The 26,041-nt window shown below is 39.3% G+C and overlaps 6 protein-coding genes across 6 annotated transcripts; 1 reads left to right on the plus strand and 5 right to left on the minus strand.

Annotated features, from left to right (window-relative positions):
* Positions 1-685: 685 nt before the first annotated feature.
* On the minus strand, positions 686-5,682 carry LOC101900784 (phosphoinositide 3-kinase regulatory subunit 4). The gene is made up of 11 exons (XM_005180684.4): positions 5,484-5,682; positions 5,209-5,389; positions 4,696-5,150; positions 4,014-4,638; positions 3,538-3,955; positions 2,891-3,486; positions 2,432-2,831; positions 1,910-2,366; positions 1,406-1,841; positions 1,173-1,348; positions 686-1,108 (listed from the first exon to the last, which is right to left on the minus strand). Exons 1-11 carry the CDS (start codon positions 5,576-5,578, stop codon positions 874-876), a joined length of 4,074 nt encoding a protein of 1,357 aa, XP_005180741.1. The 5' UTR covers positions 5,579-5,682; the 3' UTR covers positions 686-873.
* A 1,677-nt stretch (positions 5,683-7,359) lies between these two features.
* LOC109612074 (uncharacterized) lies at positions 7,360-10,739 on the minus strand. Its single transcript, XM_020035769.2, has 4 exons — positions 10,086-10,739; positions 9,860-10,027; positions 7,646-7,915; positions 7,360-7,584 (listed from the first exon to the last, which is right to left on the minus strand). Exons 1-4 carry the CDS (start codon positions 10,708-10,710, stop codon positions 7,376-7,378), a joined length of 1,272 nt encoding a protein of 423 aa, XP_019891328.1. The 5' UTR covers positions 10,711-10,739; the 3' UTR covers positions 7,360-7,375.
* A 1,345-nt stretch (positions 10,740-12,084) lies between these two features.
* On the minus strand, positions 12,085-12,704 carry LOC109612075 (uncharacterized). The gene is made up of 2 exons (XM_020035770.2): positions 12,545-12,704; positions 12,085-12,491 (listed from the first exon to the last, which is right to left on the minus strand). The coding sequence occupies exons 1-2, from the start codon at positions 12,639-12,641 to the stop codon at positions 12,109-12,111; spliced, it is 480 nt and encodes a 159-aa protein (XP_019891329.1). The 5' UTR covers positions 12,642-12,704; the 3' UTR covers positions 12,085-12,108.
* Positions 12,705-13,309: 605 nt separating this feature from the next.
* Positions 13,310-15,493, minus strand: LOC101901792 (delta-1-pyrroline-5-carboxylate dehydrogenase, mitochondrial). The gene has a single exon (XM_005180690.3). It carries the CDS (start codon positions 15,099-15,101, stop codon positions 13,353-13,355), a length of 1,749 nt encoding a protein of 582 aa, XP_005180747.1. The 5' UTR covers positions 15,102-15,493; the 3' UTR covers positions 13,310-13,352.
* Positions 15,494-16,431: 938 nt separating this feature from the next.
* LOC101900958 (uncharacterized protein C15orf61 homolog) lies at positions 16,432-19,178 on the plus strand. The gene is made up of 3 exons (XM_005180685.4): positions 16,432-16,590; positions 16,651-16,837; positions 16,908-19,178. Exons 1-3 carry the CDS (start codon positions 16,489-16,491, stop codon positions 17,036-17,038), a joined length of 420 nt encoding a protein of 139 aa, XP_005180742.1. The 5' UTR covers positions 16,432-16,488; the 3' UTR covers positions 17,039-19,178.
* Positions 19,179-23,011: 3,833 nt separating this feature from the next.
* LOC101887332 (juvenile hormone esterase) lies at positions 23,012-26,025 on the minus strand. The gene is made up of 5 exons (XM_005180691.4): positions 25,128-26,025; positions 23,889-24,099; positions 23,510-23,824; positions 23,328-23,460; positions 23,012-23,259 (listed from the first exon to the last, which is right to left on the minus strand). Exons 1-5 carry the CDS (start codon positions 25,941-25,943, stop codon positions 23,076-23,078), a joined length of 1,659 nt encoding a protein of 552 aa, XP_005180748.2. The 5' UTR covers positions 25,944-26,025; the 3' UTR covers positions 23,012-23,075.
* Between the last annotated feature and the right edge of the window lie 16 nt (positions 26,026-26,041).

Below are 26,041 nucleotides of genomic sequence, written 5' to 3' on the forward strand. Positions count from 1 at the left end.
TTCAACATATTCGTAATTTAAAGTGAATTTCGGGATTGATGTTGAGTTATAATAACTCCACCAACGCCAGCCATCTCAATCAGGTACCATCTCGTTTTATTTTGAGGTAGATTATTTTTCAGAACCAATAACATAGAAAATTCAACACAATATGCCCAAGTATTCATATGATGATAATATTTTAACACACTTGCGAGTCATTCAGAAACATCGAAAAGTTTTTGCCAAACCAGAATCAAGCCCTGATTTGCCTAAGAACAAACTCCACCTCCAACGGAAAAGAAAGAAACAACTCTAGCTTAGTAAAAACTCTTCGATTTTTTCCACAGGTATTTATTTTTACCCTGATCCCGGGAAACAATTTTTTTCTTGGAGGACGGATCCTTGGACGGGACCCCAGAATTTTGACCAGAAAGTCCCGGGCATACCGGCTAACGCGAACCAAAGTTTTCTAAATTTGATACTTTTTAAGTAGACGGGATCAGGGTAAAAATACCTACCACTGAAAAAAATTAAAAAAAATGAAGAGTAACATAGGAAACCTTCGCAAGTAATTCAGAAATATTGAAAAGCTTTTGCCAAACCAGAATCTATATCTGATTAGTCTAAAGATTCTGAATGAATTTTGAAAAAAATGAAATTATAAGAAGAATTAACACACTTCGTCTAAGAAATAGCTAGTAAATATTGTTAATTTAATAGAAGAATTTGATTACTTTATTCAATAACATAAAACGTATAAGCATGTATGAGTACGTACCCAATTATGTATGTGAAGAGTATTATCCTAAACTAAATAATCACAGTAAAAAATACAAATATAGGATAAATAATTACTGCAGCTTAAAATCGAATGAAAGCACACATCTACATCTATTTCCATAGTTTTATAACACCATCACGCGAAGACGATGCCACATAGATTTGATCTTTATCGGTTTTGCACATCAACAGGTCGGTTATGGCATCATGATGACTGGCCGATGGCATTTCGGGTCCAGATCTTGGATTTTCCTCAGTCGATGCTCTTAGTGTATTCATATCGGCAACATTGCCCAGTGAAATAATGTGCTCCTCAATAACTTGACTGCCTTCAATGAGACGAGAACTACAAAAGAATGATCAAAAATATTAGTTATGCGCTTTTTAATTACTTGTACCCCAGTACTTACTCATAATTAAATGAAACGGCATTTAGATTATCCTTGGCCGATGGTATTATCATTGAGGAATTCTTGGGTTGTTGTAAATCCCAAAAACGCAAACGTTGATCTGAACTTCCGGTAATAATAAAGGGAGAATTGTCAACAACGCCACTTAATACACCACATGTTGTGGCAGGATCATTCTACAAACAAAGTGAATTTTTAAATTATTTTATTTTCCCAAGAACCATTAAACTTACCATACTGGTATAGGATAACACCGGTGCTGAACTGGCCCACAAAACCGTATGACGATGGCCCGTCTCAATATTCCATATGGAAACTTCATTGTTCGATTGTGAGGCTGAAATCAAACATGAGGGCTCGGTGGGATGACATGCCACTTTACGTATCCATGAATCGGCTGGATGTTTTATTTCAGCTATTGGTAAACGAAATCTCAAATCCCAACAAATATGTTTGCCACCACTGGTACCGGTAACCAACCACGAACCCGTTGGATCAGCACATATTGTTGTTATGACACCATGGCGTAGTTCATTTTGTAAACGCCAGGCTGACTTTTGCATGCGTGTATCCCAGGCCACAATGCCGCCATATAAGGTGGCATAAATAATAACGCTGGGTGAGCACTGCTCATAGGAATGCATATCCACAACTGAACCATCATTTTCACTGCGAAGAACCAAAAAGAAGAACAATATTAATTAAGTTGCAATTTTTCCGCCAAGGAAAAGACTTACTTTTGATCCAAATGCAAGGCCTGCTGTAGTGTCATTTTGGAAGAATTCCTATCGATTCTCATAATTAGCAGACTACCATCCTTGCCTCCCACCGCCAAGGATTGACCATTGTCACAGGCCGCCAACGAGTAAATGGGAGTATTGGCTGCATAAACTTGTCTTGATTTGTTGATGCCATTATTGCCACTTAATTTATTGGCATCCCATAGACGTACCGTGCCGTCTATACTGCCACTGGCAAATAGAGATCCATAGGGTTTTAGGGGCGTTAATTTAATCACCGATTCGGAATGTTCATGTAGGTGGGCCACCATGGTACCACCCAAACGCCAACCGTGTGGATAGGGTGAATTCAATTTATCCAAATGACTGCGTTGAGACAAAGCCAAAACACTGTATTGGGTTTTCATTTTACTGCGCAGATTTTCCAAATCTTTGCGGCATTCTGATGAGCGTTCTGTAATGAAGAACGAGATAGATATTTAATTATATTTTTAATATTTACTTCTGCTTAAGTATTACCCTGCCAGTAATTCCTTTCCGGCATTGTGTACTCTCCCAAAGAGGTTGCAGTACTAACAGTGGTTGGTTGAGTACCCAACACAATGACCCCCGATGCCGGTGATCCTGACATACCGCCACCAGGCGAAGCGGCCGTATCCGAATTTGGTGAGGTCGGTGTAATACCATCACTGACCCGAGGCTCCATATTAATTTTCGTGGCAGCATGACGATCACCCAAAGGAAATTCATGACAAACCACAAATTTACGTCTCAAATTAATGCGACCATTGCTCGATATGGATGGTTCATCGGCATCCTGCAGGGATTTATATTTGAGTTTGGCCAAAAAGTTTTTCATGGCCAATAACTGTTTCTCCACTTGTTCGGTTAGGCCATCTGATTCCAAACGGCGGAAAAGCTAAATATTTAAGAAATTTGGATTATCTCCGAACAAATTTGTTTTAAGTTATTGCTTACACTATTCAATGTTTGACCCATTTCGCCGTATTGTGGCATCAATCCCGCTCTTGTTTCATTGCGCACCTTGGCCCTTTCCTCGAGGGCATGTATAAACTTGTGAACATCTGCAAAACGCATAACGCCATCGTAAACCTGCCTTGGTATTGGCTGCAGCAGACAATCCAATAATATGTCCGGCTTCTCAACTTGAATAATGGGAGTTTTCAAAAATTTCTGTATGGCCGGCATTATTTTACATTGTACATCAATGGCGGAGAGATTACGTGCTGTGGTCGAAATCATGCCACATATTTCGTGGCGAATCCATAAATTTGGATGACAAAGATAACAGGCTGTCTCCTGGATAATATCCGTCACCGTGGGCTTTTTTATGTGGCCCAATTCGATAAGTATGGTTACAGCCCTTATGGCCTTTGCTATGACAAATTCCTCACGATCTGTAAAACCTTGCTGTAGCAATGGTACCAGAATATCTGAGACCTGCCAACCCACATAGCCAGCCACACCGGCAATGTTGTCATAAAACGAGCCACGCAAATTCTTATCCTCGTCATTTAAAAATGTCATGATGTGCGATAGAATGACATCGTTAGCTGGAATTAAAGTGTATTATTAAATAATTAAAATGCTAATGGAAGTCATACCCTTTTCCTTTCCAAAGAAAGCACAGAGATCGCATATATTCGATTCCATCAGAGTCTGTTTGACAATGGCCTTTGGATCGGTTAGCAGACTTAAAACAGTTTGGCGTATAATTTCATGTAGGGCATTTAGTTCGGCCTCATAACGTCGTGTTGGCATGTCATTGGGTGAATTACGTTGAGTTTCTTCCAAAAAATAAATGGCAATTTTCGCCAATTTGGCAATGTTGCGAGCAAAGGCCACTCTTACAATGACGGCACTTTGATCACAATTCGAGAGCTGGGTAATTGATTGCAGTATGTATTCAGGAAAGACATTGGCATCACTGCGTGGAATGTCCTTGACCATACTCAAGCAGGCTGTCAAGGTCTCAATGGCTTGGACCTGGACTTTGGCCGAAGAGTTTTGGGCCAAGTGTATCTAAAAATTGAATGAAGAGTAAAAAATTATTCTATATAAACTTTGAATCTTTACTTACTATATACGGTAGAATACGATCCAAAATTGTCTCCGATGTGGTATATTTCGACAATTTTTGTAATATCTCCAGCGAGGCAATTTTCGTATTTGAATGTTTCAGACCCCGAATGCATGATGTGACCACAGTTATAATTAGTATCAATCCATCTTGGTCTGGTGCCACATTGGCACATGTCTCGGCATCTTTCTTTTCCGTCTCATTTTCCTCTACAATTTCCTTGGCGATGTCATATTTTTCATGTGTATCTTCTTCGGGTGTCAAATCGGCACAGTGACCTGAGGTCAGAACTTTAATACAATGATTTATGTCTGTATGCAGACGCATTATTTTATCATCCGGTGACATAATGGGAGCCGAAGAGAACATTTGCAAATACGATTGCAGGAATGAATAGAAATATTCTGGAAACAATTTGCCACGTTCTTGATCCAAATAATCTTCGGCACTCTTGCGGGACATGGAATTGATATCGATCATAGAGGTAAGTAAATTACGCAAACGTTCATTTTCAATGCCTTGCAGGTGTTTTTCCACAAGTTCTCGTTCACCACGTCGATAGGCCAGCAGTTGGGATAATTCAAAGGGGGCTGTGCCCTCTGTCCAAAGTTCCAATAGGGCACAACTATTTTTTGTAAGAAAATATAATTATTCGATCTAGATGGAGATATTTAAATCTTACCCTGCCGAAAATATATCCATAGCTGGCAGTAAGGTATTTCCCGAATAATGGGGACCCAAACGTATTATGGAGTCCGTGGGAAACATGGCCGCATTACCATCCATATCTTCGGACGATAGAGTCTTTACAAATCTTTCGGGAGCTATGTAACATGTACGCCTACGACTCGTATCAAAGAAATACGTATAATCAGCTGGATTATCTTCTGGCAAATATGTGGGCTTGAATGAGGCAAAATCCGATAATAATATCCAATTCCAAGAAGTTATCAAAATATTTTCCAATTTAATATCACCATGGCATATCTTTTGCTTGTGACACTGGTTGAGGGCACATAAAATCTGAAAGGTTATCCATTTTTTCTCCAGCACAGTAAGGAATGGCCGGGTGGATACACGATCATACAAACTATGTTTGACATATTCACGCATTATGTAGGCGGCTTTATCCGTGATCTGAAAATGAGAAAATGTGAATAATACGATATGGGATTAGTTATGAGCTAACTCTCACCTCCACCCTTTGGAATGGCAAACAGTTTACAGCATTTGTCAGCGATTTCTTAATGTACTCCACCCTTGCCTTGTGGTCCTCCAACGGCAAGGTGGGGTCATGTATAACAAATACTTTCACCACAATCAGACCTTCCTCAGATTTTGCCTTGGCCACTTTGAAAAATCGGGTGCTTCCCATACTTAAAGCGAGAAATAAAAACAAATTTTGATTATTTTCATCTAGGAATAGGGTGCATCATCCTTCTCCTGTATGTATTTGTTATCTATACTCACTTGGAATCGAATACAATATCACCAAATTGTCCCGAAAAATAATGCTCAACGGGATAAATTTGTGAGGGTGCTATACCAACCAATTGATTGCCCATTGTTTGTTTGTTATTTTTAATCGTCTGTGATCATTAATAAACAATTTTATATTTCCGCTGATGATTTGTTTGCAATCAAAAATTTTCTTTCATTTAATGAAATCAGCTGTGTGGCGTGTTTGTTGTTGTTTGACTGATGATAAACAAATGGAAAGAGAGTGAGAATGTAAACAGCTGTACCAAACAACTGATTTGTTATCTCTCAAATTAATTTAGTTAAGGGAATATTAAATAGATGGCGCGTTTTTCAGTGTGAATATTGAAATGTTTATAAAAGAGGGCCAACCAGAAGAGGAATAAGTGAAAAATCATCCAAAAAATATGATGGGGAATGAACTATTCAAAATAATTGAATATAAAGGTTATCTACCCAAAATGAGTGGCATAACTCAAAGAATATGGAATTAAAGTTTATTTTAAAAAAAGTTGATATGAAGAATTTGAAAGTCAAACACAGTAAGGAAATTCAAAAGTCGATCGGGACCGATACCCTACACCACTATGCATATTTAGTAGAGCTTCCGTAAAAAAATAATTTATTTGAAGTAGATCATACCACATATCAACCTTTGGCTTTAGGGCAGTTATAATTTGGTTTCAGAGGGTATTAACATATGGCAGGCATATTCAATTCTGAATCGATTTTTACCAAACTTGACGAAGACATTATTGTCTTTTATACCACATAACAAAGCTATAGAGTACACAATATCGCTTCGAGAAGGATTATATTAAACAAATATTTATTGGAGCCGAGTTCCACAAAATGGAAACGTATGTTCCGAAATTCACACAACTTGGGCTGATAATAGCCATTTTTTGCACAATAAACCAAAATCGGATTAAAATTCAGGTCATTTGGACTAATATTGGCTTTTGGTGCACAATTAACCGGAAATCGGTCGAAGATATATATGGGAGCTATTTCGATCTCAATAAAATGTGGTAGAGATATTTCTGGGCTATATCTGATATTCTGTACCAAATATCATTCTTGTGGATTGCATATTACGCTTGTGAGGGACTTAAACACCAAATCGGAAACATATACATGGGAGCTATAGCTATATCCGAACCGATTTTCACCAAAATACTGAATTCGGTCGGATGTGTCAAATTCAGGTCATTTGGGCTGATATTGGCCATTTAGTGCACAATTAACTCGAAATCGGTTGAAGATATATATGGGAGCTATATTTAAATCTGATCAGACCTCGTTAAAATTTGGCAAAGGTACTTTCGAGCTCTGTAAGATTTCTGCTACCAAATATCATTCTTATGGAATACATCTTACGATTGTGAGAGACTTAAACACCAAATCGGATGAAACATATATATGGGAGCTATAGCTATATCCGAACCGAGTTTCACCAAACTTTATGAAATTGCTTCTAGACTGAATTCGGTTGGATGTGTCAAAATTCAGGTCATTTGGAATGATATTGGCCATTTAGTGCACAATAAACTCGAAATCGGTTGAAGATATATATGGGAGCTATATCTAAATTTGAACCGATTCTCATCAATTTCAATAGGGTTCGTCTTCGGGCAAAACAAAGATTTCACCAAAATACATCGACAGACGGAGTGACATGCATAAATCGACTCAGAAAGTGATTCTATGAAGATTCTGAAGAGTAACTATGGGTCTATCTCGCTTCCTTCTCCATGATATGTAAATATGTAAATGCACAAAGACAATAATACCCTTACCCTATGTGGTGTAGGTTATAAATATCAATAAATAACAATCTTAAATTATTTTATTTTTATTTTTTTTTTCTAATTTTTTAATATTTAATTTCCAGTTTCTTTAATCTTTTCAAGATTTTCTCCATAGTGCAAGGCCTTCAAACGTTTCTTACATTTCATTTTCATGCGATCTCTGCGCCAAACATCACGCTTAACCTCAAAAGCCATTGAAGCAGCCACACAATCTTTGATGGGCTTGAGAAAAGTCCATGATCCATAGACTATATCGGAATCATCACAAATCCAACAAAAACCTATTTGATTAAAAACTTACTGAAAAATTATGTAAACTGCATAAAACAATTTGTCGAATACCCAGAAAAGTGCCGGCTAAATGTTCTTTTTCATGTTGGGTATACACATAAAATGGACCACCAATATTAGTATAGGTTGTGCCCTCAATTTTCCACTCCAAATCCATAACGTTGTGCCGTTTCGGTGGTATACATTCTTGGATTTTTATGGATAATTTGTTGCTGCTTTTATTGTTGTATGACCAAGGGAAGCTGTTGTTGGCCCAATGGATTTCGAAACATAAACCCAAAGTAGTGGAAAACCAGGTGCCCAAAATATTACATGGTGTACCTGAAATAAGAATAAAAAATTCCAATTCATTAAGGCGTAGGTGGTAACTCATTAAATTGTACAAGTTATTACAAAATGTTCGATAACTCAAAAGTCCAGAGAATGAGAGCGAGTAAAGAGAGCAATTTTACCAATTTTTGGGCAAGGCCTACATAAGGCCTTCCATGAAGACTACTTTTGACAACGACAATAAACAATTGACAATAACCTCAGTAGTTTTGGCACTATTGTGGCTTGACTCTCGATCGAATTTCAAACCAGAATTGGGTTTTTAACAGATGTGCTTTCTGGCCGATTTTATGTACGACTTGTTTTTGGGCAATCAAATGCGTTGCCAACTATCAGCGACTGCTTACAGCTGATTGAAATCCAGCTGTGTATAGATGAGCCCAAGGACGAACCCTACTGAAATTGGTGATAATAATCGGATCGGAATTAGATATAGCTCCCATATATCTTCAAACGATTTCGGGTTAATTCTGCACCAAATGGCCAATATAAGTTATAATGATCTGAATTTTGGTACATCCCACCAATTTAGTGTAAATTTGGTGAAAATCGGTTCAGATATAGCTATAGCTCCCATATATATGTTTTATGCGATTTGGTGTTTAAATCCCTCACATTCGTAATATGCATTCGACAACAATGATATTTAGTACCAGGTATCTTATAGAGCTCGGAAAAACCTCTGCCAAATTTTATCAAGATTTGGATATAGCTTCCATATATATTTTCAACCGATTTCGGGTTAATTGTACACCAAAAGGCCAATATCTTTTAAAAATTCCTAAATTTAGGTACATCCGACTGGATTTAGTCTAGAAGCAAGTACATCAAATTTATAGCTCCCATATAAAAAAAAAACGGTTTAGATACTCCGATTTGGAGTTTAAAGTCCCTCACACGCATTTCATAACAATGATCTTTGGTACCAGATGTCAGATACAGCTCTGAAGTAAGTGTATCCAAATTTGTCAAGATTGGTTTAGATTTGGATATAGCTCCCATATATATCTTCAACCGATTTCGGATTAATTGTGCTCCAGCTAATATCAGTCCAAATGACCTGCATTTTGGTGAAAATCAGTTCAGATATAGCTATAGCCCCTTATATATGTTTCATCCGATTTGGTGTTTAAGTCCCTCACATTCGTAATATGCATTCGACAACAATGATATTTGGTACCAGATATATAATAGAGCTCAAAAATACCTTTGCCAAACTATAGCGAGAACGGCTAAGATTTGGAAATAGCTCCCATATGTATCCTTAATCCGATTTCAGGTTTATTGTGTAAATAATGGCTGATTTCAGTCCGACTAGAGTGAATTTCGGGACGTACGATTCCATTTTGTACAACTCGGCTCCGATATATATTTTTCAATATTATTCTTCTCGAAGTGATATCATGCAATCTATAGCAATGTTATTTGGTATAAAAGATTGAAATGTCTTCGTCAAACTTAGTTCCCTCTGAAACCAAACTATAGCTGCTCTAAAGCCAAATGCTGATAGGTGGTATCATGGTGCAATAAAAAGGTAAGGTAGAGCTACCAGTCGGTTACAATTTTTTTCTGAGTGTGCCAATTTTGTGTATGTATTTATAGTTTTGAAAAATGAAAACAAAATATTTTCAAAACCAATGATTAGAAGACACGGACATTGCGGCTCGAGCTCTAAAGCTATTACCAGTTTAGCCATGAAATTGGAAGATTGGAGATTTTGGATAATAATTTTCAGAGGCATTTCATTTAATTTTCCCTTATTGTACCATGGGTGGTATGATCTATTTCAAATAAATTCTTTTGTTACGGGAGCTCTACTAAATATGCATCGTGGTGTAGGGTATCATATAGTCGGCCCAGCCCGGCTTTTGATTTACCTTACTGGCTTTTACTGAAAAAGTTATCGAACACATCTAATATCATCTATGCTCTTACCATTTACATGATTTTCCCCTTCATTTCGGTTTTCAGACCCTTTCAATTGTTCCAATTTGTCTAAAACTCGTTCCAGAACATTTCTTATTTCAGTTGTTGTTCTATCCCTGTTATCATCAGGGATATTTCTCAAAATTGATGGATTCTGCTGAAAATTCCCAGAGTTTTCTAAAATGTTAAGAAATCCGTATTTTCAATTGATCAAGAAATGTTTTGGCCCTTTTACCATTTCCAAAAATGTAATTTTTGATAATTCCCTTCAAATTCTTGGACTCTTCTAAAGTGGTTACATTCAGGTCCATGGGTTTCGTTAGAATTGAAGCAATATCCATGACACTTGTATTCATTTTATCCGCAATATTTTCCAAGATATTTCCCTTGTTATTAATTCCAGTCTTATTTGGATTTAAACTGATCTCTAGAGCTTTTGTTAGAACCGAAGGATAAAGAGATTGGGATAAATTCCGATGAGATATGTTGTCATTACGGCATCTATTTATCTTAGGAATGTGACTGAGACTTCTATTTGGGCGTTTTTGTGACAAATTTGTTGTTTTTGCCTGTCTTGGTGTTATTTTTCGGCTGGATAGTTTTCCTTCTTGGTTATTGTTAGGTAATTCATGATATATTAGTTCCTGCTTGACTTGATTCAAACGTTCCATGAAAATATCATATAGATCACCATTTGTTCCTTTCATAGCGGGCCTTTTTGGTATATGCGTGTCGGAAGTCAGATCGTTTTCGTATGATACTGCTTGAGCCGAGGAACCCCCGCCATGAGAAAGTATTTTGACCCATATAAAGATGTATATTAAAATTATGAGATATTTATGTTTCCCTTTGGAATACATTTAATTTTTTTTGAACAAATGACTATTTTTGACATTGTAAAATGTCAATTCAAATTCAGAAATTATTTTGTGAGTAAAACGACGGGGAAAATAAATGAAAATGAAAAGTAACAATTCAAGGTAGCCTCATTATAAGTTATATCTAAAAAAGCAGCTAAATTCGACCGGGCCAAACTTGGCATACTCCCCACCATTTGGAATCAACTTGAAAAATAAAAAAAAATAATCCGTCGAAAAATACCGCACAAATAAAAATCTTTATATGGGGGCTATACGTAGACGTGGTCCTGCATAAGTTATTTTTTGTCATAGGCTGTCGTAACGATTCCGAACTTCAAATACGAAATTTGAAACAATTCCGGTGAAAAATGTCGCTAAAATCATCAAAATATCGAATATCGGGGGCTAGCGTTATATAAGCGATATACGAAGACTGGAATCTGCATAGACCATTTTCCGTCATAGGCTGTAGTATCCACTACGAACTTCAAATACTAAATTTGAAACAATTCCGGTGAATAATGTCGCTATAAACATCAAAGTGCCGAATTTTGGGAGGTACCGTCAAATGGGGGTTATACGAAGACGTGGACCTGCATAAACAATTTTCTGTCACAGACTGTATTATCTATTACGAACTCCAAATACGAAATTTGAAACAGTTCTGGTGAATAATGTCGCTAAAATCATCAAAATACCGAATATCGGGAGGGGGCTATACGAAGATGTGGACCTGCACAGACAATTTTCTGTCATAGGATGTAGTATCGATTAAGAACTTCAAATACTAAATTTGGGACAATTCCGGAGATTAATGTCGCTAAAATCATCAAAATACCGAATATCGGGGGTACCGTTACATGGGTGCTATACTAAACGACCTATGTGGACAATTCTCTTCCAGGAGGTATTGCACTCAAAAACAACTCCTTGTGTAGAAATTTAGACAATTTTATTGAAAAAATTGGCTTAAATCATAAAAGTACCGAACGTCGGGAGGTACCGTTCTATTGGGGGATATACGATATCGTGAACCTATATAGACGTTGGTAGAATTTCGTTGGTAGAATTTCAAATAATTCGAACTTGACCTCCCTATGACAGATAAATGACAGATCGTTGCAAAATTTTAGCCTCCTACCTTAATTTGTTTTGACTCTAACGAGATAATAATAGAGGGACGGACACAGGGCTAAATCGTCTTAGAATTGAACGCTAATCAAGAATATATACACTTTGCTAGGTCTAAAAATTCGATGAGTTACTGTTTTTTTTTTCCTCGAAAAAGACAAAATACGCAACCACAAGCAGGCCCAAAAAGAAATTCTGAAGTATTTATCCGATATTAATTTTCAAAATTTGAAACTCTCTCAATTACGAAGTTAACATATCATTCCCTTAATATTCATTTATTTCAGTTAAATTCCAATCAATTCTATTATCATCTGCAGATGACTTATTTTTCAAATATTCTCCATAACAATGATCACATCGTTTTCCATCATCACCCATAAAATTAGTTTCCAATTCATCATTTGTTATATCCGCATACTGATGATCGTACGGATTGGTAATACACGATAGGCGTTTCTTGAAAATGTCATATAGGCTGGTACTGCCCATGGCGGAACGTGTGTCCTTTGTTGGAATATTTTCCTTTTGGATGACAAAGTTCAGTGGTCTAAGGCGTTGCATAAATTCATCGTATAAACCATGGACTTGATGGGGTTTCTCTGGGAGGACTTGATGGGGTTTCTCTGGGAGGACTTGATGGGGTTTCTCTAGAAGGAGTGTTAAACATTACTACGGGATGATGTGTGGAAAACTTACAAACCTTTTTCATCATTTCGCGATTCTGTGTCTGAATCCGTTTCTATCCTTCGCAGGAGAGTTAGGCAAATAATTAGTAAAAATATGACGTTGTTATTCATTGTTTTTTTCCTTAATTTATTATTATTTGACTTTTTGTACACTTGCAGAAATTTGTGGCTGAGAAGAATTTTTTTATATACCCTCAGCCATATGGCTAGTCATAGCCTCAGCCATATGGCTAGTTATAGCCTCAGCCATATGGCTACAGAGGGTATATATCACTCCTTCTGGTTCTTCCCCCACAAAACGTAAACATCCCAGGTGTGGTGTGAAGATGGAATATATCGGCCAACTTCTTCGGGGACCTCCCCCACAAAAGGTCAAAATTTTGAATATGCATGAAGTTCATAAAACAGGAAATTAACATCCGATTCCATTCAGACTTGGCACATCCCAATATTTCCTTCAACACAAGACCTCTTATAAAGATGGCAGAGATCGGACCATTTCTTCTGGTACCTCCCCCACAAAAGGGGGTAAAATTTTGAAAAACAAAACACTCAAAGAAGGAGAAATATGCTTCCGGATCTCTTGAAATTACACACATTACGATATTTTTATTAGCCCAAGGTCTGGTGTGATGTTGTAACATATCGGTCCACACCTTCTGATATATCTCTCTCACAAAGAACCAAAATTTTAATAATATTCATGAAGCTCATAAAACGCTAAACCAACATCCGATTCCATTCAGACTTGGCACATCTTAATAAGAATTCAAGACCAATGTAGCTTCGGCATCAATTTATTTTAAAATATTTAATAATTTATTAACAATTCTCTTCAATTTTCATATGAGGATAATAAATTTCGTGTTGGGGCTGAAATGCTTCCTTAATGGTTAGGGGAGATGACCAACGCAGCAAATTATGAGGGCTACCCGGCTTATCATTTGTTCCCGATAATTTACTACCACCAAAAGGTTGTTGACCTACTACCGCACCCGTTGATTTGTCATTGATATACAAATTACCAGCCGCTGTTTGAAGTCTCACTAAAGCCTCCTTAAGAAATGTTTCATCCCGCGCAAATATAGAACCCGTCAAGGCATATTTTGTTGTTGAACCCATCAAATCAAGGGTATTCCAAAGGTCACTCTCCTTATAAACATACACCATCAACAGAGGACCGAAAATTTCCTCTTTTAATAGAATATCATAAGGATCACGACAAACAACAATTGTCGGCTCGACAAAATAACCCCGTAAATTTGTGCAACGGCCACCGATTAAAACATTACATTGCGGATTTGTTTTGGCCAAATCTAAATATTTGGCAATGCGTAGAAATGCCTTATCATCGATGACAGCCCCTAGGAAGGTATCAAAATCACAAACATCACCCATCAACAGATATCCGGTTTGGGAACAAAGCATATCCTTGATTTCCGTTTCCCATAGGCTCTGGGGAACATAGAGTCTGGAACAAGCCGAACACTTCTGTCCACCATACTCAAAGGCACTGCGTATGGTGCAGGCCACCACAGATGCAACATCGGCAGAGGAATGGACAAAATAGAAATTTTTACCTCCACATTCACCGCTAAGGCGGGGAAAACTTTTGTAAAATTCCAAATGTTTTGAGACCAATTTCCAAAGTGTGCGAAATGTGGTCAAGGAACCGGTGAAGTTAATGCCTCCCAAATTAGTGGAGTAGGTAATGGTCTGACCAAAAACTGGGCCATCGGCTGGTATGAAATTAACCACTCCATCGGGCAGGCCAGCTTCTTGCATAATTTTGAAAATCAACCAACTTGAGAGCATTGCAGAGTGCGAGGGCTTCCACAGTACTGTGTTGCCCATTAGGGCTGGCGTATAGGCCAGATTACCACCAATGGCAGTAAAATTAAAAGGACTAATAGCTGCCACAAAACCATCCAAAGACCTCCATATCATGTGATTTTTTGAAACACCCGGACTCGGGCTTAACGGCTGATATTTGTGTAGTTCATTTAGAAAGCCAGCATTCATCCTCATGAAATCAATCAACTCAACACCGGCATCTATTTCGGCCTGTTGCAATGTCTTGGACTGACCCAACATGGTGGCAGCCACCAATTGGGCTTTGTATTTTGTTGACATCAATTCTGCCGCCCTAAACCAAATATCCAGGCGGGTCTTTACATCCGTTCTAGACCATTTGGTTTTTGCTTCCACAGCTGTACGTATGGCCTTATTGATTAGATTTTCATCAGCCTCATAATATTTGGCCAAACATTGATGATGTCGATGTGGTATAACCTGCCAACGTTCTGTTTTGCTTTTCAATTCTTTGCCACCAATAACTATGGGAATTTCTTGAACATTGGATTGGTAGGATTCCAGAGATTCTTGTAATTGTTTTAGTTCTTCTGAGCCGCTATTATATTTCAGAATGGTTTCATTTCTTATTTCCAGTTTGGGGTCAAATTGCGGCACATCAACAATGGATTTTGTTTTGATTTGTGTTTTGAGATTCACTTTCTTTGGAGCCGTTGAAAATAGTCGGAAGATGGAGTGGGGTTTTGATTTGAAAGACATTTTCAATTATTGATAGTATGTCAGTAATTTAAAAAAAGAATGGAAGAAATATGCCTTCAATATTCAATATCCCTAAATTTTCGGGCAAATTGTCAAAATATTTGAAATTATTTTTCTACCAAGGATTTTTATACCCTCCATCTTGGAAAGCAGGGTCATTCCGTTTGTAACATCTCTAAATATTCGTCGTAGACTCCATAAAGTCTATATATTTGTTATCAGCATAAAATTCTAAGTCGATTTAACGATGTCCGTCGTCTGTCTTCTGAAATCACGATACACGCCACATTATTTGACGTAGAGCGTCAAAATTTTGCAGAATAATTTGTATTGTGTCTAGGATGGTTGGTATTGAAAATGACATATATCGGTCCACGTTTAAGTATAGCCCCCATATAACGGTACCTCCCGATATTCGGTATTTTGATGATTTTTGCCACATTTTTTTCATGGATTTGTCTAAAAATTGGTATTTGTTGGTCATAGTGAGTTCTAGCTGCGATGGCGAAACATTGCATGTATAGGTCCACGTTTTGGTATAGCTCCATATAACTGTACCTCCCGACTTTTTGTTATTTTGATGATTTTTGCCACATTTTTTCACGGATTTGTAGGTCATAATGGGTCCTAGTTCGTGTGGCGAAACATTGTATGTATAGGTCCACGTTTTGGTATAGCCCTATATAGCGGTACCTCCAGATATTCGGCAATTTGATGATTTTTTGCCACATTTTCCCACGAATATGTCTAAAAATTGGTATTTGTGATTCATAATTGGTTCTAATGTTTCCATTATCCTAAGGTGGAGGATATTAATAGTTTGGCACGGCAGAACTTAATGTTTTTTTACTTGTTGTCTATTAAAAAAGACTTATTTCTAGTGACCTCAAACAGACTTTCTTTGGACATTTTGAAAGGCGGTCTTCATGTCGTCGTCCCTCCTGGTCGTCTAAATTGTGTTTTGTCCGCAAAATATACGGAAGCTTTCATTTATCACTCCAATACATGCAACTAAATGGGAGCTTTAACTCATCTCCTCTGGTTTGTCTATACATTGACCGCCTTCTAGTCGCGTTTGTTCTGCTTCAGGGACTTTATTCCAGTCGCTTATAATCCTTCTTTTTGCAAAAGTCTACAGGAGATTGTTTCTTCTCGTTTATATAACCATTCTTTCTATTAAAAAAAACTTCCTTCTGGCCCTAGGCTCGTTGCTACTTTTTAGTAACGGCTAAGTTGAAAAAGTAGTTGGCAACACTGTACAGCTCCTTCTGTGAGTTACAGTTGTCACTTTTATCGCTTTCCAACACTACGAAATCAAACAGCTGTGCTTCTTTTGTTTACTTTATTTATAAAAACAACAACAATTAAAAACACACAAAATTACACAATGCAACTTAGCCGGATTTTACTAAAACCCAGAGCCTCCGAGGTATTGACAGCCTATTTAAAACAATGCAACGAACCACCCTGGACATCCTATTTTGTTAAGGTAAACCATGAGTTGAGTTAAAAACCAAACAACCAATACACTTCACATTGATTGTTACAGCTCAAGGATGTAGAGAATGACCAATGGGGTCGATCACATTTCAATTGGACACTGGATAGTGGAGCCAACTATCATATCCTGCGGACAGCATGTTATCCATATTTAAAGTATCACTGCACAAAACGAGAAATACAAGACTTGTCGTTGGAAGATAAATTCTTTCGTTTTCTGAAGATTATTAATTTGGGTAAGAGATGCAGCCGGCACAGAAATTTATGAGAATTTTGAATTTAATTTTACTCATTTGTTTTCGTTAGGTTTGCCCATGCTGTTCTATGGCCTGGCTGCTATACGTTTAATAAGTCACGAGGAAGTTGTACACTTACCAACTGGTGACAAGGTTTCCATATATTTTTTGTATGCCGAAGATAAGGGTTCTAGATTTTAAAAAATATGAACTAACGAATTCGTTATAAAGTTTGTTGTTGATAAATGAAGAAAAATGGAGGCTGTGTACATAAATAACTAGAAATATAGTTCTCCTATGACCGGGAGACTGGGAACATAAAATAAACCAATGTTATTTTAAACTATGCTGGAAATCGAACAATAATATTAAAATTCGAATATTAACTTCTATTTAAGTAGTCATCGTAGTTAAAAATATATTTTTGCTTGTTTTTACAGACCAGTCTTAGTCGTTTATGGAAGTTGCCATATAAAAGGACTCCAGCAAACCTAACCAACTAACTCCAGTGCTTCTGTTACTTCAAACCTTACATGTTGGCACCTTTTTGAAATTGAATTGTAAAGCAGGGCCAGGTCAGGACAAACATCAGAACGAGCTGCCACAACAATGATCCAATACTCCTCATATATATTCTGATTGTCTGTAAACTTCTCTACTTTTAAATTTCTGAAAAAGACTTATTTTCTTCAAAGGCCAATATCAGTTCAAATGACCTGAATTTTGTCCCATCCGACCGAAATCAGTCTAGAAGCAAGTACATTAAATTTGGTGAAAATCGGTTCTTATGTAGCTATAGCTCCCATATGTATGTTTTATTCGAATTGGTGTTTAAGTCCCTCACATTCGTAATATGCACTCCACAAGAATGATATTTGGTATCAGATATCTTATAGAGTTCGGAAATACCTTTGACAAATTTTTATCGAGATCGGCTAATATTTGTATATAGCTCCCATATATATCCTTAATCTGATTTCATGTTTATTGTGCAAATAATGGCTGATATCAGCCCAAATGGAGTGAATTTTGGGACGTATGTTTCCATTATGTGGAAATCGGCTCCGATATATACCCTCCACCATAGTATGAAGGGTATATTAAGTTTGTCATTCCGTTTGCAATACCTCGAAATATAAATTTTAGACCCCACAAAGTATATATTTTCTTGATCAGCATTAAATTCTATATCGATTTAGCTATGTCCGTCTATCCGTCTGTGGAAGTCCCTCTAGCTTTCGAAAGAATCAAAGTAGATTGATAAAATTTTACTCAAATGTATATTATGTCTGCATGACTTGTGGTATTAAAAATGGGCCATGTAGGTCCAAGTTTTGGTATAGCCCACATATAACGGTACCAACCGATATTCAGTATTTTAGCGACATTATTCACCGCAATTATTTCAAATTTGGTATTTGAAGTACGTAATGGATACTACATCCTAAGACAAAAAATTGTCTGTACTGGTCCACGTCTTCGTTTAGCCTCCATATAACGCTACCTCCCAATATTCGGTATTTTGATGATTTTAGCGTCATTATTCACCGGAATTGTTTCAAATTACGTATTTAGAGTTCGTAATGGGAACTACAGTCTGTGACAGAAAATTGTCTATGCAGGTCCAGATCTTCGTTGTTGTTGTTGTTGTTGTAGCAGTAGTACATGTGTGTGTTTCTGTTCTGCTAATCTGGTTCCAGATCCAGGTTTAGAAATTCGGCTACTTTAACGGGCTGTAGCCAGAGATCCTCTGGAGTGAGTTGGGTAGGTTTGGCTGAGCAATTAAAAAGGTGTAGCGTATTGTGCGGGCCTGTATCGCACGCCGGGCAGGCGTCACGCACATCTTCATCAATTCGTGCCCAATACGAATTGAGGCGACTACACCATCCTGAACGTAATTGCGCCAAAACTACCCTGGTTTGTCTAGGCAGCTGACGTTCTTCGGCTGCAATGGATGGGGGGTGGACTCCGAGGACGGCATTCACTTTGTAACTGCTAATAGCATCCGCGACTGCATCGGTGTGAATGCCACTCAGACCTGCCTGATAGGCTTCTTGATCTAGAGGCTCTCTTTTGTAGCGCTGGACCTCCCTCTCTAGATCATGTATGTCCTTCCTGACACGCCTGGGTGGGGGAGAGTTATCCACCATATAATGGTTGGGATGACTCTCACGGTAACACCCAAGCAGGTACTGCAACGAAAGCATATGATTATGCTGACGTAAGGGAAGGACTTTCGCCTCCTCATGTAGATGGTCCACTGGTGTCATGAGGAGGCACCCTGTCGCAGTTCTCAGGGCAGCGTTCTGGCAGGTCTGGATATTCTTCCACTGCGTAGCACTAGTATTCGCAGACCACACTGGAGCCGCATAGTTGACCACAGACCGACCTATCGCGTTATAAGAGGTCAACAAGGTTTCTTTGTCCGCACCCCAAGAGCTGCCGGCTAGCGCCTTGAGGACCTTGTTCCTACTTTTCATCTTGTCGCAGATAGCTGTGGCTTGTGCGGACGACTTGAACATGCTGTCGAACGTTACCCCAAGGATCTTGGGGTAGTTCGTGGTCGGTATTAGATTCCCCTCGACCTGAACATTCAGCTGTGTTCTCATCTCCGCAGACCATGTGGTAAAGAGTGTGGCCGTTGATTTCGTGGCGGATATTTTCATATTCCTCGCGTGGAAGTATGCGGCAAGCTCCGCGAGATAGGGGTTCAACCTTTCGCATATGTCATCGACCACTGGACCTGACGCCATGATCGTACAATCATCTGCATACGTTACGATCTCAATGCCGTCTGGAGGGCGAGGAATTCCGGAAAGGTAGAGGTTAAACAGTTCCGGAGATATCACCCCGCCTTGGGGAACTCCCTGTTTCACTCTACGGGCTTTGGACTTCTTGTTCCGGAATTCCACGTACGACTGGCGTCCACACATATAGTTGATTATCCAACGTTTCAAACTTGGCCGGAGGGTAGTTCTCTGTACGTCCTCAAACAGTGTGGCATGATTGACCGTATCAAATGCCTTTGATAGGTCAAGGGCTACCAACACTGTTCTGTCACACGGCCTGTTCTGGTTCAGTCCTCTATTAATATGTGTGGAAATGGCGTGTAATGCTGTTGTGGTACTATGTTGTGGACGGAATCCGTGCTGGTGGTTGGCAACTGTATAGCTTCCTCGAATGCTGGGGAGGAGTAAAGCCTCAAGAGTCTTTGCTACTGGCGACAAAAGCGAAATCGGCCTGTACGATTCGCCTTTATTGGCATCCTTGCCTGGCTTCAGTAGCGGGACCACCCGGCCCATTTTCCAGGTTTCGGGCACTATGTGGGTGGCTAGCGACAAATTGAGAACTTTCGTTAAGTACTCGACTCCCGGCGTATCCAGCTGCTTCAACATTACCATTGAGATTCCGTCCGGGCCCAACTCTTTGGATGACTTAGCGTTACGGATGACATTTGCAACATCACCCATCGTAAACTGTGGTGGTTCCTCCTCGGCGGGAAGAGATCTGATACGACGTAGTACTCTTCGCTTCGCCCTATCGCTCTCGGGTGCTCGACAAATTGTCGGTTAAAATATTCCGCGCACCTCTTCGGATCAGTCACCGTTACGTCGTTAAAAGTGACTGAGGTCCTATCATCCTTTTTTCCAGGGTTCGAGAGCGATTTAACCGTTACCCACAGCTTACTCATATCGGTTCCAATGTTGCAGCACTTCAGATGGTCTAGCCACTTTTTCCTCTTATGCTCCTGTACCAACCGGTTGACTTCCACTGTCAAATCACTGATTCTAGGATCAGTAGGGTTGGTACGACGGAGATCATCACGCTCATTTGCTAATCCCCCTGCCTCTGCTGGGAAGTTTGGTCTTATCTCGGGTATTCGACCAGCAGGTATATAGCGAGCGGCTGCAGCTCTGATGATGTTTCGGGAAATCCTCTCTGCTACCCGAACATCAGAAGGGTTGGGCAGTTCTCTGAAGCGGCGGTTGGTGAACTCTGGCCAGTGAGCTTTCCCATGGTTAAGGAAAGTGCGGCGTTCAGAGGTTATGAAATCGGGCGACCTGCTTATGGAGACGATTATCGGGAGATGGTCCGAGCCAAGAGAAATGACGGGTTGCCAAGTCACGTCATTTATCAGACCGGGTGACACTATGGTTAAGTCTGGCGAACTGTGACACTCTCCTCTTATTCGGGTGGGGGCATCCTCGTTAACCGTGCAGAATGTGGAGCAGTCAATCTGCTCTGCCAGCGCTGATCCCCTCTGGTCATTACCTAGGACGGAATGCCACAACTCATGGTGGGCATTAAAATTCCCTAGTACCAGGCGGTTATTGCCTACCAATAATGGGCTAATATCAGGCAAATAACGCGGTTCACAGCTATTAATCGGCGGGATATACACATTAAGCACCTCTACCTCGGCAGTTCCACACTTGACTGCTACCCCCATACATTCCATGTATGGGTCACTAGAGACTAGCTCAAGCGAGATAGGCCTGTACTGAACAGAATGGTGTAACAGGAACGCTAATCCCCCACCTCCACTTCTGGTGCGTTCCTTCCTTAGTACGTTGTAACCATAACAACGTTGTAGGCTGCAATTTTCATTCAGCTTGGTTTCCTGCACCGCTGCGATCTTAATATTCCTCCGACTCATAAATTCCACTATCTCATCTATTTTGCCTCGAAGTCCGTTGCAATTGAATTGCAAGAACGATGCACAATCCGGAGTTGGAACAGCAACATGTGGCGTTAGGTGCTGCGGTGTTGGTTGCTGTTCTGGAGACTGCGGTGGAGTGCCATACTCCGACGACGTCTCTGACGAGGACGACGAAGAAGAGGACTCGCTGGGGACTACGTTACTGCAGCAAGTCGCAACATAATCCCTTTCGCTGTAGTCTCGCAAACGCCTTAATCCGGAACAGTTCTTGAAGTGCACCCACTCTCTGCATCCATTACATCGCACCGAGACAGATCTGTGGTGGATGACGTTCTGATAAACCGAGCAGAACCAAGGTCCGGGGTTTTCCTCAATCCCGGCACGGACTAATAAAATCCGGAGCAAGCATTCCGGGATATGCTGCTCCCAATGCAGAAAAATAAACAAACACAAACATGTACATACTGGGTTGGCAGCCGCTGGCCGAAACTGGAATCTTGTTGTTTCGGGTCAATCCGGTATCGTAGAACCCGCTGCCGTGGGATTGCCAGATCTTCGTATAAGCCCCACATATCAGTACCTTCCTATATTCGGTATTTTGACGATTTTAGGTACAATATCCACCGAAATTGTTTGAGATGTCGTATGCGAAGTTCGTAATGGATGCTACATCCTATGACAGAAAATTGTCTATGCTGGTCCAGGTATTCCCACAGCTCCGATATAACGGTACCTCCCTATATACGACATTCTGATGATTTTAGCTACATTATTCACCGTTTATTTCAAGTTTCGAATTTGAATATGGTAATGGCTTATGGAAAACAATGCCTATGTCGTATAGACCCCAATATAAAGGCTATATTCGATATTTTTAAAATGTTATCAGAATTTTTTAAGGATTTTATTTTTTTGAATATTTCTAAAGCCGTACCAAATGGTGGAGGGTATTAAAAGTTCGGCCCAGCCCAACTCACTGCTTTTTAACTTATGACAAAAGTTGCCTATGCAGTTCCACGTCATCGTTTAGACACTAATATGACGGCTGCATTTGTTAATTTTTAAGATTTTAACAGAATTTTTAACGGATTTTATTTTTTTGAAAATTGCCAAAATCGTTCCAAATGGTGGAGGGTATTCAAAGTTCGGCCCGGCCGAACTTACAGCTTTTTTGATTAAAATGTCTCTTTCAAATTTAGTGAAAATATATTCAAAATTGGAAATGCTTCCCATACATTGGTTACCTCTGAAACCAAACTATTACTGCTCTAAAGCCATGATCTGCTCTAAGGTATGATCTACTGCAAATAAATTCTTTTGTTACGAGAGCTCTACTAAATATGCATAGAGGTGTAGGTTATCATATAGTCGCAGTCCCCGCACAACTTTTGACTTTTCCTTACTGGTTCTATTCTGTAGCAAAGAAAGGTTATTAATAGCAACAAGGAAGATTATGATGCTAATTTGATATAATGAAGCAACATTTGGAAAACCATGAGATACAAGTTGAAAAATTGCTGGGCATGCTTAATATGTATATTTCTAAAAGTTATTTAAAGACATTTAAATTTTATTCCATTAGAATTTACCAATTACTTCTTGTAAGGGGAAAAGAGTCTCCCAAAACTTCATACGATCCGAGAATATGCCATTCATTTTTACATTGACATCTTCATCAATTTGCAAATACTCCATATTGTTTGAGCTATGTAGCGGCCATTGGATATTTTTCAGATAATCATCGGATGGATTATTTGGATCACTGGAAAATTTCAAACAAGAGATAAGATAATGTGTCTGTAAGATATCTGTATCATTGATGGAACTCACCCCTTCTTTGCAAATTCATACCACAAACGTGTTAACCTTTCTATGGTATCATTTTCAGGATCACCTGCCGTAAATGTTGGGGTTAACAGCGGTGAATTGAAGAAATAGAGAAGCTCATCAAGATGCATGGCACCTAGTTTATAGAAAATATAATCTATCACAGAATAATAACCACTTCTTACCCAAAGCTTCGTCCAGCTTAAAGTAATTATAACGGCCCTTATAATTAAATAAATAATTGTAGACGGGCACATGTTCGGCAATCATTTGCAAAAAACGATGATTGGCAAAGCATATCAAACTATCGCTATATACCTCAGCAAATTTTTCCACAGATTTTGGAAACTCAATTGGATTGCCTTGCAAATAGTATGCTCCCAATTGCTGACTTATGTTTGCAGACATGGGACCTGATCTTTCGTACATGAAATATATGGGAGCATATTTATCAAATTCATCTATAAAATGCTGACGCTGTTCTTCGTTAAGTAAAGTATCTGAAATTAATAATTTGTAACCAATTTTTTAAATTCGATTAATTTATAAATTTTCAGAACTTACGATGTGCAAAGAAATACAATTCATATTCGGCTAAACCAATCATAAGCGGAACCTTGTTTATATTGCCACTCATCATTGTTTTATAGGGGTCTTCGGTAAGGAAACGTTCTTGACCAAAATCCGCTTCCACAACTGGAAACCAATTGTAAATCGGATTCCAATTCGATTCAAACATATCGGTTGAGGTTTTTACATAATCCATCATTGGTTTCTGTAAAATATATAAGGGACGTATTGTGAATTCTCTATCAATCTGTGGAGCTTCCCTTCATCTCGTCTATAAAAAATCCTCTGGGTTCTTCTATAATAACTCGCTTTGATTTATCTATCAAGACTTCCTTCGGCTGGTCCATAAAGTCTCACTTCAACTCGTCTATGAAGACGTTAAAGGTTCACTTCAGCTCGTCTATGACAATTATAAAGGCTCACTTCAGCTCATCTATTTTGACGACTCCATTCAACTCTTCTATAAAGACGGCTTTTAGGTCGTCTATAATGACTGCTTTCAGGTCACCTAAAAGTAGGACCTTCAACTCGTCTGTGGAGACAACCTCCAGCCGGTCTATAAGAACGTCCTTCAGCCTGTCTATAAGGAGGACCTTCAGCTCGCCTATAAGAAGGACCTTCAGCTCGCCTATAAGGAGGACCTTCAGCTCGCCTATAAGGAGGACCTTCAGCTCGCCTATAAGGAGGACCTTCAGCTCGCCTATAAAGGCGACCTCCAACTCGCCTATAAAGGCGACCTCCAGCTCGCCTATAAAGGCGACCTCCAGCTCGCCTATAAAGGCGACCTCCAGCTCGCCTATAAAGGCGACCTCCAGCTCGTTTATAACGACGACCTTCAGCTCGTCTATAAAGGTGACCTCCTGCTCGTTTATAACGACGACCTTCAGCTCGCCTATAAAGGCGACCTCCAGCTCGTTTATAAAGGCGACCTACAGCTCGCCTATAAGGACGACCTGCAGCTCGTTTATAAAGGCGACCTCCAGCTCGCCTATAAAGGCGACCTCCAGCTCGCCTATATATAAGGACGACTTTCAGCTCACCTATAAGGACAACCTTCAAGCCTTCAAGGCGAACTCCAGCTCGCCTATAAAGGCGACCTCCAGCTTTGCCTAGAAGGACTCCCTTCAGTCCAAAGGTCTAAAAAGACTCTCTTCAGCCCGTCTATAAAGGCTGTGTAAGTTTTGTCTCCCTCCATATCTTTCACTTTAGGCTTTCTCTAAGCCATTTACTTACTTCCTTTAAACATTTCACCATATCTGCCACGGGTGCAGTAGGACACTCCAATAGTTTTGCTTGTTTCTCAGCCAATTCCATTTGATTATTGTCATAACGAAAATGACCCAATGGCGATGCACTTTGCATTATTGCACGATGGAATAGACCCTTGGACATTGGCGACAGCATATGTAAACCCACACTTAGACTTCCGGCACTGTAGCCCCACAAGGTAACAGAATTCGAATCACCACCAAATTTTTCAATGTGATCGCGGATCCAACGTAAAACCATAACTTGGTCCTTCAGACCCATATTTCCCGTAGCTTGTGCAGTATTGATGGCCAAGAAACCCAATGAGGCCAGGCGATAATTAAATGTCACCAAGACAATGTCACGTTCCATGAAATAACGTGGCCCCATTAGGACACTGATGCCAGTACCTCCATGAAAGCCGCCGGGATGTATGAAAACTATGACGGGCTTCAGAGGTTGGTCGGAGTTCAGTGATTTGGTGTAGATATTTAAATGTAGGCAATCTTCTGCCAGCATATCCATGTGTTCGGTTACTTGTGGACATAGGGGTCCATCGCTGGTTGCATCCAATACTTCTGGTTTCCAAGCTTTAATTGGTTGAGGATTTTGAAAACGTAACTCTCCCAATGGTGGTTCAACATAACGTATTCCACGAAAGGACCAAAATTTGTTGCCAAAACGTGTTTCCATTTCGATGCCTTTTATGGCGCCCAACGTAGTATCCACTGTGATGGTATTAACATCGGCATAACAACCCGTTGTCATTATTAAAAGAAAAATCCCCACTTTGATTAACATTGCGATTTGAATACAGAGTTACACTTTGTCCCGCCAAAAAATGTTTCAATCCGCTGAAAATCCGAAAGACAACTTACGATCGTAGTTTTATCTCCACA

Source organism: Musca domestica, unplaced genomic scaffold (genome assembly GCF_030504385.1).
Source record: "Musca domestica strain aabys unplaced genomic scaffold, Musca_domestica.polishedcontigs.V.1.1 33, whole genome shotgun sequence".
NCBI lineage: Eukaryota > Metazoa > Arthropoda > Insecta > Diptera > Muscidae > Musca > Musca domestica.